The sequence below is a fragment of the Terrapene carolina genome, unplaced genomic scaffold (assembly GCF_002925995.2).
Source record: "Terrapene carolina triunguis isolate 2854851 unplaced genomic scaffold, T_m_triunguis-2.0 Scaffold102, whole genome shotgun sequence".
NCBI classification, from domain to species: Eukaryota; Metazoa; Chordata; order Testudines; family Emydidae; genus Terrapene; species Terrapene triunguis.
The window spans coordinates 4629056-4646954 of NW_020664453.1; the positions used below are offsets into that span (position 1 = coordinate 4629056).

At 38.3% G+C, this 17899-nt stretch overlaps 1 protein-coding gene across 1 annotated transcript in view; it reads right to left on the reverse strand.

Moving 5' to 3' along the window:
* The window catches only part of LOC113406513 (zinc finger FYVE domain-containing protein 9-like), a 70100-nt gene that overhangs the window by 7250 nt on the left and 44951 nt on the right, over positions 1–17899 (reverse strand). Inside the window, exons 10-13 of the mRNA XM_026651762.1 lie at positions 9876–10100; positions 6438–6520; positions 5719–5823; positions 1324–1474 (exon numbers count right to left, since the gene is read on the reverse strand). Coding sequence (XP_026507547.1) covers positions 1324–1474; positions 5719–5823; positions 6438–6520; positions 9876–10100 — 564 coding nt within the window. The remainder of the gene's footprint in view (positions 1–1323; positions 1475–5718; positions 5824–6437; positions 6521–9875; positions 10101–17899) is intronic.

Genomic DNA, 17899 nt, shown 5'->3' on the forward strand with positions numbered 1-17899 from the left:
AGAAGCTAATAACCTAAATAAGGAATTATGTAGCACAAAGTTGTTATGATTCCAGTGTGTATCAGATGCTTGGGCAGCAAGGGTGCCCTTTCTGATGATATTCTAAACCTGATGACAATTTTTGCCAATCTTAAAGAATGTTAATATTTAATTAGTTTCTTTTCACTAAGAATGAGGGGTCTGTTTTAGGGGTAAACATGCACATTATGACCTTTAAAAAGTCCTCAGGCGATTAGAAACAATCTTACTTGGGCTTTTTGCTGATGATATTGTACTATTGACCAGTCAGAAGGGGAGTGGCTCAAATTTTCTAAACTAGCTGCCAGCCAGCTTAAAAGCAAAACCCCTTGGAATGGCCATTGTGTCTCCAATACCACAACGGAGCTCCTTGAAATCCATCCTCCCATGCTCTATGTACAGAAAATACTACTTAGAAATTAGTGCCAGCCCTAAAGGAACCGACATGCCAACGCATATCCTGAAGTTGTGAGTGAAGATCATGAATGTTCAGGGTTAGAAAATTTTTTTTACTCATTTGGAGACATCATGGAGCTTCTACATAAGATTATCAACTCTGACATGAAGTCTGGTTAAAAAAAAAAAAGCTCTAACATTTTAAGAATTAAAATGTTAAGTTGCTATTGCATAATTTCACCTGGTCTTAACAAAAAATAAAGCCTGAAAATCAAATGGTCTAATTCACATACACACACAAAGCTCTTGCAGTTCTCGGTGAGGAGGGGTTAGGTACATTAAGGCCAGATCTGCACTACAAACTTACATCTGTATAACTACGTCCCAGAGGGGTGTGAAAACCTGCTTTATTTTATGTCAGTTATGTGAGGCCCTTGAACTGGCAAGCTGCCAACTCACATCTCAGCTGGACAAATACTGACCACCACCAGTAACCATAGAGAGGTGTGATCTGAATCATAGATAGGGAACAAAAATCCACATCAACAGTATGCAATACTTCAAACACCAGATTAAACTGTGGACATGGAAAAGGAGTGCCAGGAGGCTGGGCAGGGTAATCCAGAGGCAAATAGGGCACTTTCTTATTCACACATTTGCATTGGGCTTTCCCATTATGCTGCATGTCTGGAAGCCATGCCCCCATCAAGTACTAGGAGCTCTCTAATCATACAATTGTAACTAGTTTCTGTGCTAAATATTAATTTCAGAAGGTCCATGAATTAAAGGCAAAACCTGTTTTGGCATATTTGCATATTTAATGGGAGCACAATAGACAAAAGAAAGTCATGCAAGGCGCTTTGGGTGGGAAAAGCCTCCATCTGCTCCCTTAGACCTGTCCCATCTCACCCTTTCTTGGCTGATTATGAATACTGATGGCCTGCGTCTGGTAGTTCCCATCATCATTCTGGACACACACTAGGTGAGAGTCTGCTTTCTCATTGAAGCATGCTCCCCCGGCTAGAACATGCTCATTAGACTTGTTCATGGCTTTCATCATCTGCAAACAAAAAGAAAGTTTATCACTTTCATTTAGCCTCAAATCCTTCACATGGGTTATTAGCATAAACAGTGGCTTGTGTGGTTTAATCTGGTTGAAGAATCTTATTAGAATGTATTCAACTGTGACACCTTTGCAAAGACTAGCAAACTTGGCAACAACACTCACATCATAAAATTTTCAGAAGCACCTATGCCCATTTTCAAAAGTGCCTAAGTCTCACTGAAAGTGAATGGAATTTAGGAGCGTAAGCATGTAAGATTAATTGTGGAGACAAGGTGGATGAGGTAATCTCTTTTATTGGACCAACTTTTGTTCATGAGAGAAACAAGCTTTCAAGCTTACACAGAGCACTTCTTCAGGTCTGGACTGTGTAAACTCTGTAAGCTCAAAAGCTTGTCTCACCAACAGAAGTTAGTCCAATAAAAGAGATTACCTCACCCACCTGGTGTCTGTGATATCCTGGGACCAACATAGCTAAAACACTACTGCATATAAGATTAATTGTAACATCCTCTCAATGAAACCCAAAAAAGCAAGGAAAATATCACGTTATGGGACACTTCTTAACAGTACCCTCGTGCTCACATCAACACATTTTCACTGACAGCACCAGACACTACACACACTCTTCTGCCTCCAAGTGAAAAGGAAGCCCATTACACACAACACATTAATCTCCCGCTCAGTACAACACAAAACCTTAATTACAATGTCAGCAAATATTCAACACTCACAGGTTAAGTGCGTGGTGTGTTAAGTGTGTGGTGTGTTTTTGGGGGGGAGATATGAAATCATAGTTAAGGTTTTGTATTACTGTAGTGTGTTTCATTATTGGTTTCAGCACCTCATGTTCCAAAGGCAAGACTTTAGTGAAATGGCAGCCACCTTTACCAAGGGCACCATTTGCCCTCAGTCCCATTAGAAACAACGTGGCAGCCTCACTTTCACATGGCAGGGCATTAGTGAAATGACAGACATCTGTACTGAGGGCAGGAGTAACTTCAATGCAACTGGGTGTCTTAAGTCCCAGTGAAAGTCAGAGGAAATGGCAATCATTTTGAGTACTGGAAAATTATGAGTGTAAAGGTAAAGACCGGATAAAGTAATTGTTAATATCTTTGCTTAATTACAAGCACGTTTCTCCAAATGTAGCCCGTGCATGAGATTTCAATAGTTTTAACTGGACAGTCCGAATGATATAAACCAGCCTTTAGTTAGAAAAGGGGTGAAAAAAAATGTTCTCAAAAGTCTCATGTTTAAAAACGGATTAATTGAGAATCTCCAGAAACTTCAATTTTTCCTGTGCTGTAAAGTTTGAGGAAGATACATTGTATTCTTCACATAAACAAGAGGCTGAATCCCGGCTTCAAGCAGAAAACTGAACCCAACCTAATACAAGGGGGTTATACACCTTTTTATTACAGGCATTTCCACAAGGTTCAGTTTAGCACAGTTAGCAAACAGTACAAAACTGAAGATAACAAATACATAAACACTGGACAAACAGTTAAACCATACTGAAATTAACTACCATCTATTGTGTATTGCATATACAATCTTCAAGTACAATAGCTTTAGATCCATACCAGCTGAAATGGGGGCTTTTTTCCCCCTTCACAATGGCAGTCAAGAATTAATACACCTTATAATTCAGTTACTAGCCTTCCTGTATCTTTCTGCCTCAGTAACTCCATCTTTTCAAATCTCATATAAAAATAGCTTTCCCCATTGCCTATATACATATTTTCACTCTCCCTTGCTTTTATTTCCACTCTAAAGCATGTTGGAATGCATTTTGTATGGAAAACCTGATATGAAATGCAGTTATAGGAAACCTTATACGAAATGCAGCATCTGCTCTGATGCTATAAGAGCTTTTAAAAATGCCATTCTGCACAGGAAACACCTCGATAAGGTCTCAAACAAGTCTGCAAAAGTGATGCATTTTAGGCACAACTCTTCTAAGGCAATCGCTTGTTCTCTTCTCAAAGGAATGCATATTACTTCTTGAGAGCCAGTATGGTCTGAATACAGAACTGGGAGCTAGAAGCTCCTCAGTTCTACTCCTGGCTCTGTCATGGTCCCCTGTATGCCTTTGGGCATGTCATTTAGCTGCTGTCTCAGTTTCCCAATCTGTAAAATGAGTATAATATTATATCCCTCTCACTGATGCAGTCTAAGTGCCCCTCCCCTCCACATACTCCCCTTCCCTCGGTTCTCCACCCAGCATCCCATTGGGGCTAGAAGGTTTACATTCAATGCATCCTCTTGATGCATGAAGGCATTCCTTGATACATGAATGTATGTGTCAGGAGAAGTATCCTCAGAGATCCTAGCCCCTCCAGAGGCTGGGTGATGGACTCCGGTTGCCCCCACCCCATCCTTGAAGGAAAAAGGGTTAAATGCATAAAGCATATAGCTCTATTTACAACAATAATGTTATAAATGTAAACACAAGAGGTCAAAAAATGCAAAATTAAGCATTGTAGCAACAGTTACCATTTTGGATTATTAATTAGACAAAATTCAAATTAAATTTAATATATATAATTGACAAAGTTAATATTATTTGAGAATTTGAACCCTAGCATTTCTCGAGTTGTGTATTCAAATTTGCAATGGTTATTTTATATTAACAATTCCTTTTTCCTTTTTAAATTGAATTTGACTTTCTTACCTTCCTGGAGTTATCTGTTCCTAATTTACATTGGTTCAAATAATGGCATAGCTCAAACTCTCAAATTAAGTCATATTTCAACCATTATACATTTAAACTAAGAGAGGTTAGTCTAGAAATTATTTTGTAAGTAAGTTCTTCCATATATTTTGTTCAATAATCCACTGAATTCTGGGCTTCCCTCCAGAGAAATGGACAATTCCAGTTCACCTCCAAAATCAATTTTTAACTTCATTATGAACCACACTGCATCCTACAATTTCAAGACTTCACTTCATCAAATAAGTTCTGCAGTGCTTGTAGAATCTTGATATCTGCTCTGTTTGAACAGAACTGTGGAGGGACTGGTCCTGTGCAAACCCTTTATATTTATATTAGTTTTTCCTCAAGAAAATTCAAATGTGGTGATCCCCTTATATACATAACCCAGAAGCTGTTTGTTCAGGTATTTTTTTTCAAGTGACCAATCAGCAGGATATTAAAGGGCTAATCCTAGTTTAGTGCCCAGATTCATATGTTGTATCTATAATAAATTCTCTGTTTGCAAACCTCTCTAGTGCTTGCAGGAATCTACCTGGACAGATCATTTCTCTTTGAAAGAATTAGTACAAATGCATCCTTTTCTCAAATTGATGCTCCATCTCTATTTGGCAAGTATCAAAATCCATTTCTCTCCTATTCTGTGTTGCATTCTTATTTGGTGCTATATCATAGATGGAAAGCATAAGACTGACTCCTGTCTCCGCTACTGATTTCCTTTAAAACCTCAAGGAGATCATTTGTCACTAGCCCTTTAGATACATCACCATTGAATTATTACCTCTCCATTGTTTGGTCCCCAATATTGTTCAAATCACTCAACAATGATTGTCACTCCACAGTTTGACTGTCAACATCAACTAAGTCTAAAAGACAGCTGAAGCTTTTCTCGTGCAATTAAATCAAACTCTTATTTCAAATGTACAGAGATATATTTTGCATTAAAATCTTCAAAAGATCCAACAAATACCTTCACAAACACTAAAAAGCAACAGAGGGTCCTGTGGCACCTTTAAGACTCCCAATACTTCTGTTAGTCTTAAAGGTGCCACAGGACCCTCTGTTGCTTTTTACAGATTCAGACTAACACGGCTACCCCTCTGATACTTCACAAACACTATGAACACACAACATGTATTTGGAGAAAGTTCATTTTTGACTCGCTTTACACCCATACAGCATGTGTTATTTAACTGATTCATTTACTCAAATCAGAATAGTATATGCAACTCTCTAACCCCAGATTTTCAATTAATTACATTTGAAGTTTATTTAAAAGTAATAACCTCTGTATAAAGAAGAGCAACTATCCATTATTTTTAACTAATGCCACACTGAATTGATCTGTGCATAACTCATTTCTGTAGGCAATTCATATATAAAAAATTTATACATAATACATTTATAGTTTAATTCTGAGGCAGTTTTCATTGGCAGTGGCAAACACAATAAATTCCTTTGGACCCAATCCCTCTTATCTTTAAATTGTACTAGACTAAACATATATATTTACTCTAAGTATTACCTCGTTATATCTGTTGCTGGGGATTTTGATGCTGGTTTTTCTCACTTCCATATCAACCACTAAACCTTGGACCACTGGCAATGTATACTGGTAATTTCTGAAGTCCTTGTGTTTTAGAGGAACAAAGAAGTGAAACAACATAGTCATTAGTGACACAGGGTAGTTCTCCTTTCAGAAAGAGACCAAGGTACAGAACTATTAAATAGAAGTATAATGCATACAATTTAATATTCTCCTGACTCATGTACCATTACTTTAAATAGGAAAATTTGATCTTTCTCTGCATTGTGCTAGATTAGACAGAGACCTCAGATTCACCGGGAGTGAGAGTAAGGCATGTACCAAATGGAGAATTCCCTACACTTAAGAATTAACAAGTTAGTTCCAGCTAGAACTTTCTATAATCACAGAATTATGACTAAATTTTTGAAGAGTGGTCTGAGCAGCAAAATTTAGATCCAGATCCAAAAATTCACAGTGGTTCAAGACCCAGAGTTTTGATTTGGTCACATCATTAATATTGCATCATCAAAAGTTGCTGTCTGATTTCTAGATTAGACAATAGGCCACCACCCAAATACCACAATAACAGTATTTCCTTATCATAGTGTTTTGAAAGTTAGTTACTATACAAATAAATTAAGATAATCTTATAGTACAACAGTCCCTTCCATATATACAGACAGAACAAACAAACAAAAACCCCACTCATCACTTACTGCAAGAAGATTCATAATTGTGTGTCCAGTCTCCCCAAACAATGGCTTACGAAATCTGACGCTGAAAAGTGGGCATGGATAAACTAGGAAAATAAAAAAAATGAGTAATCAGATTCAGATTCTCCTATTTAAAGGTTATGCAAAAAATAGACTGAATCTAAGCCGCTTCATATAGGAAAATTTCAATAGAAGGACAAAGTACATTTCTGACATGCCAATGGCAGCAAAATATCTGCATTCCCTAGCATACTTATCCATATCTATAAAATTTTATCTATGATACAACTCAACATGCACAGGGATGTGCTTGGTCATGTAACATTATGTTGCAGCAGATTTATGAGGAAAAATGAACTGAATATAAATTATGCCAAGATTTTCAAAAAGGATGTCTAAAGCAAGGCTCTTAAATCCTTATTTAAGCACCTAAATAAGTGCCCTTATTTTCTAAAGTACTGTGTACACAGAGCTACTGAAATCCATGACAGCCTGTGAAGCACAGCAGCTTTGAATATCAGATCACTTGTTTAAGTGTTCAAAGATGGACTGTGACCCTAACTTTCAGCAGCCACTTTGGAAAATCTTAGTTATAATAGATACACATAAAAGTTAAACTAATTACACACACACCCCTCAACCAAACAATGAATGCCGGAATTAATGACCTTTATTAATGTGGTTGTTAATGTTTTAATAATCACCAAACTTCATCATTTTACATTAAATTCTGCCACTTGCTTCCTATAATAAGTCAATAATATATATTTTTATTAGGGTTGTAGATTAATCGCAGTTAACTCACGCAATTAACTAAACAAAAATTAATCGTGATTAAAAAAATTTATCGCAATTATTCACAGTTTTAATCGCACTGTTAAACAATAGAATACCAACTGAAATTTATTAAATATTTTTGGATGTTTTCTACATTTTCAAATATCTTGATTTCAATTACAACACAGAATACAAAGTGTACAGTGCTCACTTTATATTTATTTTTATTAGATATATTTACACTGTAAAATGATAAAAGAAATATATTTTTCAATTCACCTCAGACAAGTACTGTAGTGCAATCACTTTACTTACAAATGTAGATTTTTTTTGGTTACATAACTGCACTCAAAAACAAAACAGTCTAAAACTTTAGAGCCGAGAAGTCCACTCACTCCTACTTCTTGTTCAGCCAATCTCTAAGAGAAACAAGTTTGTTTACATTATGGAAGATATGCTGCCCGCTTCTTATTTACGTCACCTGAAAGTGAGAACAGCTGTTTGCATGGCACTTTTGTAGCCAGCATTGCAAGGTATTTACAAGTCAGATATGCTAAACATTCATATACCCCTTCATTAAAAATTAATTTAAAAATAATTAATTAAAATAAGAGAATAGGATTTATATATACGGAGATATACCTATCTCATAGAACTGGAAGGGACCTTGAAAGGTCATCAAGTGCAGCACCCTGCCTTCTCAAGCAGGACCAAGTACTGATTTTTTGCCCCAGATCCCTAAGTGGCCCCCTCAAGGATTGAACTCACAACCCTGGGTTTAGCAGGCCAATGCTTGGGCCACCATTCCAGAGGTCATACTTCCACGCTGATGACACTCGTTACAAAAATAAGACGTTAAATAATTTGTGACTGAACTCCTTGGGGGAGAATTGTATGCCTCCTGCTGTGTTTTACCCGCATTCTGCCATATATTTCATGTTATAGCAGTCTCGGATGATGACCCAGCACATTTTAAGAACACTTTCACTGCAGATATGACAAAACGCAAAGAAGGTACCAATGTGAGATTTCTAAAGATAGCTACAGTATTCGACCCAAGGTTTAAGAATCTGAAGTGCCTTCCAAAATACGAGAGGGACCAGGTGTGGAACAAGCTTTCAGAAGTCTTAAAAGAGCAACACCCGATGCGGAAACTACAGAACACGAACCACCAAAAAAGAAAATCATCCTTTTTCTGGTGGCATCTGACTCAGATGATGAAAATGAACATGCGTCGGGCCGCACTGCTTTGGATCGTTATTGAGCAGAACTCATCTCAGCATGGACACATGTCCTCTGTAACGGTGGTTGAAGCATGAAGGAACATCTGAATCTTCAGCACATCAGGCACATAAATACCTTGCGATGCCGGCTACAACAGTGCCATGCAAACGCCTGTTCTCACTTTCAGGTAACACTGTAAACAAGAAATGGGCAGCATTATCTGTAAACAAACTTGTTTGTCTTAGCAGTTGGCTGAACAAGAAGTAGGACTGAGTGGACTTGTCGGCTCTAAAGATTTACTTTTTTTTTTTTTTTTTAATTTTTTTTTTTTTTAACATAATTCTAAATTTGTAAGTTCAACTTTCATGATAAAGAAATTGCACTACAGTACTTGTATTAGGTGAATTGAAAAACACAATTTCTTTTGCTTTTTACAGTGTAAATATATCTAATAAAAATAAATATAAAGTGAGCACTGTGCACTTTGTATTCTGTGTTGTAATTGAAATCAATATATTTGAAAATGTAGAAAACATCCAAAAATATTTAAATAAATGGTATTCTATTATTGTTTAACAGTGCAATTAATCATGATTATTTTTTTTAATTGCTTGACAGTCCTAATTTTTATGTGATATGAAAAGTTTGATCTACAAAGCTTGTGAAAATTTCCTGTGGATGTTTCCTGACTTTCAGTGACACTGATTTAAATTTTATTATCATTGTTTGGCAAGCCTGTGAAATATATTTTACTAATGCTATGGAAAGAAATACAGTGCTGGTGCACAAAGAAGAATCTAAAATGTATTTTTCACAGCAAGTCAGCTTTAAACAGACCTACCAACCAGGCAGCAGATGAATCATGCAGAAAACCCTTAGCTTTTCCTGGAGCCAATTAGGAGTTAACATGACTTCTTTTAGATCCAAATATGGACAGTGCCATTCTGGGAATATTTTATGCAAGTTTTAGATTTTGTCCAGCTAAAGAACTCTCTGTAGCTTGCGGTCATCAGCTGGTACTGCCTTTTTATAAAGTACTGTAAGTTAGTTTCACCTGCACATATATTACCATTTTCTAGATGAGCATGGTTGAGAAACCTAAAAACTAAAGAGGAGCCTCTATTTCACTAAGAGTGGAATGAATTTCAAGGTATCAAAAGCAGCTTTTGTACTGTTCTTCTATTTTAGGTCACAGGTTGTGTTACCAGGACCTCAGTTAATTGTTAGTTTTAATTGCAGCTAAAAAGTTTTAGGTCATATGACTGACTTAGTAAGGTATCTGTCTACAGGCACAATCACTGGGGTTGTGGTTAGTGGGGCACATTCCCCAGAATCACTATTCCTGTATATCTGATGTACACAACTCCATAACAGCACTCAGAAATGTCACCCAAGCACAGACACGGGTTACTACAGTTAAGAGAACACCATGCGACTTACGTCTGTATTCAGCTCCAAGTCTCAGCATCAGTCGGATGGGGAACACTTTAGCCCAGGGAGTCTCCCATTTCTGAACAAGAATTCCAAACAAGTAGGGCGGAGTTGGGAGCACCAGGTCCTGCAGTGACTGATATGTAGACGTCACATATAAAAATCCACCATGTTCCTTACTGCCAAGAAAACTCTGGCTGAAAAAGGAGTGTCCCAAGCTGCCCACGACATTACCTAGGAACCATGAAGTTCATTATTTTACTGCACTAAAGTCTGCACCAAAAAATTCACTAACTTGTTTTAAAAGAGAAAAATAAGATTAAACACACACTTTTCTTCCCGGAATTACATCCTTAGTTAATTCCCATTAGTCACATTACAGAATGAAAATACTTGCTACCCAAGAATGTTCAAGTTATCCCTTATTCTACAGTATCTTTGTGCTGAAATTTCCACCTCAGACTACAGATGCATCAAAACATATTGGGGAGGCAACAGATTTGTTCAACCATTGCAAATTATGTCAGTCCTTGAAACCAAGTTTAGAAAAGTTTTACACATTCAATAAGCGATTCCCACATCATGTCAAGCTTCGTGATCTGCTGCATCAGTGGTGTCCCTCATTTTGGGTTTCCCAAGCATCTTAGAGGTCAACGTAATATAACTAGATCTTAAAGCTTAAAAACTTAGGGCTTGTCTATACTTAAAATGCTAGAGCGGCGCAGCTGTAGCACTTCACTGTAGACACTATCTACGCCAATGGGAAGGATTCTCCCTTCAGCGTAGGTAATCCACCTCCCCAAGAGGCAGTAGGTAGGCCGCCAGAAGAATTCTTCTGTTGACCTAGTGCTGTCTACATAGGGATTTAGGTCAGTTTAACTATGCCACTAAGGGGTGTGGATTTTTCACACCGCTGACCGATGTAGTTAAAACAACCTAATTCTCTAGTGTAGACGAGGCCTTAGAAAAATAAAACCAATTCTGCTCCACTTAATATCCACTTGTGACATGAGCACCATGAGTCTTGAAACGTTTATGAGGCCAGATTTGTAGAAGCACATACACATACACAAAAGAGCGCACACATTCATTTCTGTACTTGCCTGATATTTAGGTCCATGCATGTGTGTAAATCCGGGATTATGCACGCAGCTACACAGGCACCAACACCCTTACTCTCAATTTGTATATGCACATCAGGGGATAGATTACATGTTTACTATGCTATCTAGTCATACTTAGAGAAAAAGACAGTTACTTTGATATGCACCTCGAGTATGAATGGAGCTTGCTTTCAGTTTTGTTATTAAGGTGCAATTCAAGAGGCGTATTACACTGAGATTAGGGATCCACTGAAAGTTTGGCTTCCACAGTGCCTCAAGCTATGAAAACCCCTAACAGAAAACCTGTTTTCAGTGCTTTCATGACCTTACATGGACTCTCCAATGCAGAAACTGGACACGATTATTTGATTAATCAGGTCCTCAGATGCTGCTACTTGTAAGAGGAAGAGAGTTTTGCGGCAAAACAGCACAAATACACTTGGCCAAATCAGTAATGTCTATTTTTTTAAATTTTACACAAAACAGGTACAGCAAGGATTGTGAAAGCACAAGGAAATGTTTCCACATGTGCTTCAACTCCATTGACTAGGGTGACCACCACCCCAGGGGAGAGAAGTTCAGTCTCCCTGGCTCATTTTATCCTTGGCCTCTCTGTTGTAAGAATATAACTAGCTATGCAACATTTAAACAAAGCTTTGATTAAAACATCAAGTAGTAACACACACAACTCGTGTACACAAAATACATTAATGTGCTTCCCTTTATTGAAGGGCACAACAACGTTTAAATAATGTATAGAGACATCTGATAACATTTCTCATTCTTATCGAATGTCAGAATTTGTGTTTTATTAGGATTTACAAAGGCAGCACGTGCTGCTCTTGGGGAGGGGAGATCAGTAACTTCATGAAGGGGACTGTGGTCTGGCCTTCATGCCATCTCTGGAGACCCACGAGGAATCTTGGCACCAATCCCTTTGGTCTGGAGCAGTGGTTCTCAACCTATTTACCATTGTGGGCTGCATATGAAGCTCTCTGTATGTTATGCAGGCCACATCCACACGATATATTACCAGAACGGCCCTCAGGATGTCACATGGGCTGCTGCTGTCTGCTGATTGGTCCACAGGCTGAGAACCACTGGTCTGGAGACATCCAGGCAGAAGGCCAGCTCTTCTGCAACAATTCCAGGGCTTCCTTTATTCCAGTAGCATGGTTGATTTGATAGGTGTGTTATTGCTGGTTGTCCTTCTACATTTGTACATTCCCTCCCCTCTTAGAGAGGAACAGAGAGTGTCAAGGGGAAGGTAACTGCCATCTAAAAAGCAATAGTTGCTGCTGAATTTTCTTCACAACTGTCAGCAGGTCTGCTAAGAGAGATCGCTGTGTAGGCATTGGTCTCTGTCTCCGCACTTCTACTACAGTGTATAGCCGTCCGTGCCTCTGAAGCCCACTGTCCCCTAGTTTCAGGGGGTAGCCGTGTTAGTCTGTATCTACAAAAACAACAAGGAGTCTGGTGGCACCTTAAAGACTAACAGATTTATTTGGGCATAAGCTTTCGTGGGTAAAAACCTCACTTCTGTGTAACTTTCACTCTATGCACTCCTTGCTGTCCCCTAGTTGACTACTGTTAATTTAAGGCAACATTCATGTTCATTTTAAAGCAGTTACTAATGTTTTGCTCCATGCCACACAGTTGAGAGGAACACTGGGTCTTAAGTTAGTAAAATCTCTGAGTCACATCGAAGTAGCTATATCAGCACTCTGAACTGTAGATGTGGCAGCCAGTTACAAGGCTTCTTGATTTTGTTATGAAACAGCCTAAAGCCATTTTCAAATGACTACAAATTACAGTGTGTTAAAAATAGATAAAGCTACTACAATTTTATCTGGCAAAGGAAGGGTTAACCAACAGTAGTTTGGAGGAAGTCCCTGGATCAACTCACTTCCGAAGGCTCCAAGTCACACTGATTCTCTCTGAAGCCAGGGCTGCACATGGTTCTGCTCCAAGAGTCTCACCTGAGGGCGACACAAGATGTTCCTCTCTTGCCCTCATCGACCAAGGGCACTGTCTCTGCAGCTCTCCCAGACCAGCACAATCATCATATGTTACTTTTTCTGTACGTCCCTGGGAGTTTGGACTTCTAGCTAATTAGTAGGGCATGTTTGTAAACAGAAGCTTCATCTCACTGCCTCCTGCAGCTAAGTACAGGAATCCTAACTCTTTGCATACGAAATGACAATCTGTTGCTGCTGATAGCAATGTTTCCATGGGATAGGACTCATGAACAACCAAGAAGTGTTCAGTCCTTGGTATATCCCCATACCGATCCATTTGGAATTCTGGAGGGGGAAGGCAGAAAGGCAAACCCACCTCAATACAACTCTTGCTTTTTTCAGTATGATTTAACCTTTTTTGGACCAATATTCAGAAACTGTGAACATTGTTATTAATGTTGCTTTACTGGCTCTCTTTTTTAACACTGGGCCTAATCCTGCAAGGTGCTGAGGACTCATTTCCCCAAAAAGCCAATTCGAATTGAAGGCAGTCAGCATCTCACAGGAGTCACTCAGTAGGATCTGATTCTATGATCACATCTTCAAGTTAAATTTGAGTTTTACACACACACACACACGGATGTGTTAGAAATCTACACTGTCAAATTATTGCAAATTCTATCATCTAGAAACTTTCACCCCATTTAAAAAAGAACTCTCAAAGGTTAAAAAGTAAAAACACTCTAACCAGTTAAGCATATTGTGACAAACTGTACCTCTGTATTTACCTCTCGTACACTATTGTAATAATCTTTGTATAAAGTATGCCTTGTGAGGTATCATTTGAAAACTCACAATTTGCTGGTCATTATTGTCCTGGTAAAATGTGTGTAGCAACAATGTATGCAAACTTATACAATTCCATTGTATGGTGTTACTAAGAGCTTGTCTTCACTACCAGGGAGACGCTGCTGCAATTGATGCAGCAGGTGTCGATTTAGCGGGTCTAGTGAAGACCCACTAAATCGACGGTAGAGCGCTCTCCGTTCGACTCCAGTACTCCAACTCCCCAAGAAGAGTAAGGGTAAGTTGACAGGAGAGCGTCTCCCGTTGACGCAGCGCAGTGAAGACACCACGGTATGTCGACCTAAGCTACGTTGACTTCAATTATGTTATTCACATAGCTGGAGTAGCATAACTTAGTTTGACTTACCCAGCTAGTGTAGACAAGGTCTTCAGAGACAAAGGCGTAGGCTTATGCCTCAGCCAGGTCTAAACAAAGTCAATGGGCCATTACCTGCTAAGTGGCTATTCATTGGCAGGAAAAGGGGCATGGGTAGAAAATCTACATTTTTAGCAAAGCAGCAGCATGGGGTTCCCATCCACACAGTCTCCCAGGCGCCATGCTCCCTGCTGGAAATGCCTCTTAGAGGACAGGACTATAAATAGAAGGGGCAGACACCCCAATGGACCCCGCGCCCTCCCCCTCCTCTCTCTGTTGATTCACTGCACCAGAGGGAACAAAGGAAGCAGCAGATGGGGGCTCTAGTGCACCAATCATGTGTCTAGGTGCCAAGTTTAAATAGTGAATGAAAATTATGAAAAATAAATGCCCATGAAAGAGCTTTCTCTTTCCTCTGAAACAGCTTTCAAGTATGTGTCTTGGCTCTCTGCCCATTTCCAAATCACGGAAAACATTTCTTCTTTCTTGCCTATCTTTTCTCCTCTACTATTATTCAAATAAATGTTATGAGCCCAATGCAAAAATTATGGGTGAAGTTCTTCAGTCAGATTACATTATCATAATAATATCTTCTAGCCTTAAAATATATGAGTCTTTGAATTATTTTAAGTGTAACTATTTAATTCTATACATCTCCCTCATGTACTGTTTGTACAAAAGACAATAGGAAAATAAAGCTATATACTATTGTACAGTTCTGTGACATGGATTACTGTCCAACAGAGATAATGAAGAGACCAAACATTTCCATTTGTGACTGAAGCCAAGTATTGAATCAGAAGTGAAAGGCACCAGCCTTCTGAAGGCAACAGCTCGAGGGATGCATACTTTGGCTGCCTTCAGGACAATTTTCATCCCAACCCAAATTGAAAGTCAGGTTATAAACCCAGCAAGAGTGGAAACTACAACTCAATCATCCAATACCCTGTTACCATAAACCACAGCCAGATCCTATATTATTTACTCTGCACACAACACGTAGTTATTTCAGAAGCTTCTAGCCAAAATGCAATTGTAAATAAAGGAACCTCAACTAGGCTATCCTTCTCAAAAGCATATAATTTAACTTAGACTATGTTAGAACTTCCTTGTAAAAAGAAACAAATCTAGAGTAGTTCCAAAATACAGAGAAAGGTGCCTTTGCTAGTAGTTGCCGCATGCATGTGACGTAATCAGATTAATATTATTTATAAATTGCCATAGGTGTGCATGATGCATCTAAAGCAGCTTTGCAGAAGTTCAATACCAGCTAAGTACTCTGTTATACTGGATTACCCTTGACCTTAAATCCCAAGCAGCTCTATAGATTTCTTTTAAAAAAAAAAAATCATCACCCGCCAGTCCATTGATGTGACTTTCCTCCTGAGGGCCTATTCCGACTCTCTCTAGTTCTTCACTGGGTCTTTTTCGCTTAATGAGCAACAAATTTTGTATATTTATTAGACAATACTTTTTGACCTCATCAGTTAAATTAGTTCATACCAGGAAAGGACCACCGTGTTTCTTCATTACTTGCTTTAAACAACTTTCCAGTTTCAGCTATTTCCATATTTTAACTGAGGACAGACTGGCTTCTAACTCAAGTTCTCTACCTTGTTATTTACAAACAGATTTTTAGGTGCTAGTATATTCTCATGTACCCTTATCCTTATTACATACAAAATGAGACATCCCTGCTTAGTGCTCAATGAAACCATATGGGTGGAGCTTTTTAAAATTACTGATGTCTTCCATATCATTTGATGAATTCCATGTCAGAGAATTGGTCCCAGTATCTTTTCTTAATATGTTAATATGCAATTAAGTGGAGTGGGAGCTGCCTCAGTTGTACAGTCAGCCCTCGTTTCATCATGAACAGTAATCACCATCAAGGACTGCCTAAGATTAAATGCCAATCCATAAAGGTGGAAATGTGTGCAACTTAATCCTGCAGCAATAGAACTGAATCAATAATACTTGGGGGAAATCAGGCCAGTTGAATTTCTACAAAAAATTTCATACTCTCTGCTTGAAAATGTGAGACACAAACCAGACAGCATGGTAGTGAGGGCCAAATACATACACAGGAGAGAACCACATATCTAACACTTTGGTGCAACATGCTTTAGAAGATGCCAAGTTTGAGAAAACAAATATAAAGCTGAACACACTAGATTTTTTCTGTGCCTCATCTCTTCTTCATGCCATGGTGTGGCCGTCTTCCCTAGGTTTTGTGTCTGTGCCTAAGTAATGTATGTTTTGCATTCATCTCTGTGCATTACAGTCTGGAAGTGAAGGTATATGAAACGTATCCCATTTATCCAGGTTTTATATGTACATCTTTATATATGAACTTTGTATTTGGCTTCTATGTTGCTCCTCTTAATGCTTCATGCTCATTTAATGAAAAACGTAATAAAAATTAAACAAAATCTTACACAAACCTATGTCGTCTTTAGGCAGTGGAACTAAATCACCTGTTCCCAGATTTACATTAGTCAATATTAAAATGGAAGTACTTATTATATTCCATCAAAAGATAAGCTAGTGTACTAAGGCATGTCGAGCAGCTTTCAATTAGCATGCCTGGCTACTTCAAAGAAGCCAGTGACATGGACAAAGTTCTCATTTCTCAACTTACTGGACTTCCTGCTGGGCTTATATCCAACACAAAGACATCATCATGGGATTACTACTACAACAGAAAACCATTAGCCTACCATTTCAAAACAAGAAAAGCAACACTTCAGCAGGGAGCTTGACAACAAACAAAGCCTTTAGGGGCCAGAGGGGAAACAAAATGATGGGGAGGAGAGAGGGAGCCCTGCATTTTAAAATATATTTTCTATGCATACAATCCATACTGGAACCCTGTATCTTTTCTTCAAAATATCAGCAGTTTTGCAATTAAAAACTCTTTATACACCTAACAGACCCCAGCTTTACAGTGAATTGATAATGCTTTATGAAGAAAATCATTGCAGTTTCAAAGCAGAAACTTCAAACTAGCATCAACACTGCACTAAATGTGGTTTTATGCAACTTTACCCTATATATAATATATATATTAAAAACATTTAAGATTTTTACTTCCATGAAGGTGGAGTTGAAAAGTGAAGAACTGAGATGGAAGAGCTAGCACGTATATTTAATTTTGTTTCCTGAAAATTCACCAAAGGTTTGTGCACATCTCTTGTTACTTACCTAAATCTAGCAAAAATAATTATCACATATTTTCAGTGACAAAAACTAAGTAACCAATTTCTGTATCCTAGCTGTTCAAGATACTATATTGATAACCAGTATGGTTATGTTCCTCCCTATTTACCTTCTGCAGCAAACTTTCTTCAAAAAACAAAAAATTACTTCTGTTCCCTGGCTGCAACACCAATTCAAATAAATATACTATAATCAAGAAATAAAATTGCTAGGCAGGCTTTCAAGCAGTCTCTAATTTCTATAATAAATTCTCATTCACTGCAAATCCGCTCTCACAGACTGATAAACATGAGGGGTGCAGCACCTCTGATAAAATGGGCAAAATTGGAAGCTTAGACATGTCTGTAATAACCAGCATGCTTGTTAACAACACCCAAGAAATTACAGTCACACAGGAGAAATTCTCATGGCACCTCACTTTTTTTTCCTCTTGGTGAGTAGAGAGGAAAGCAGCCAGAGGAAAGTTAAGTCTGCAAGTATCCTATATTTATGAGTGCATATTTTATTTCTCTCATAGGTACATAACTTCGG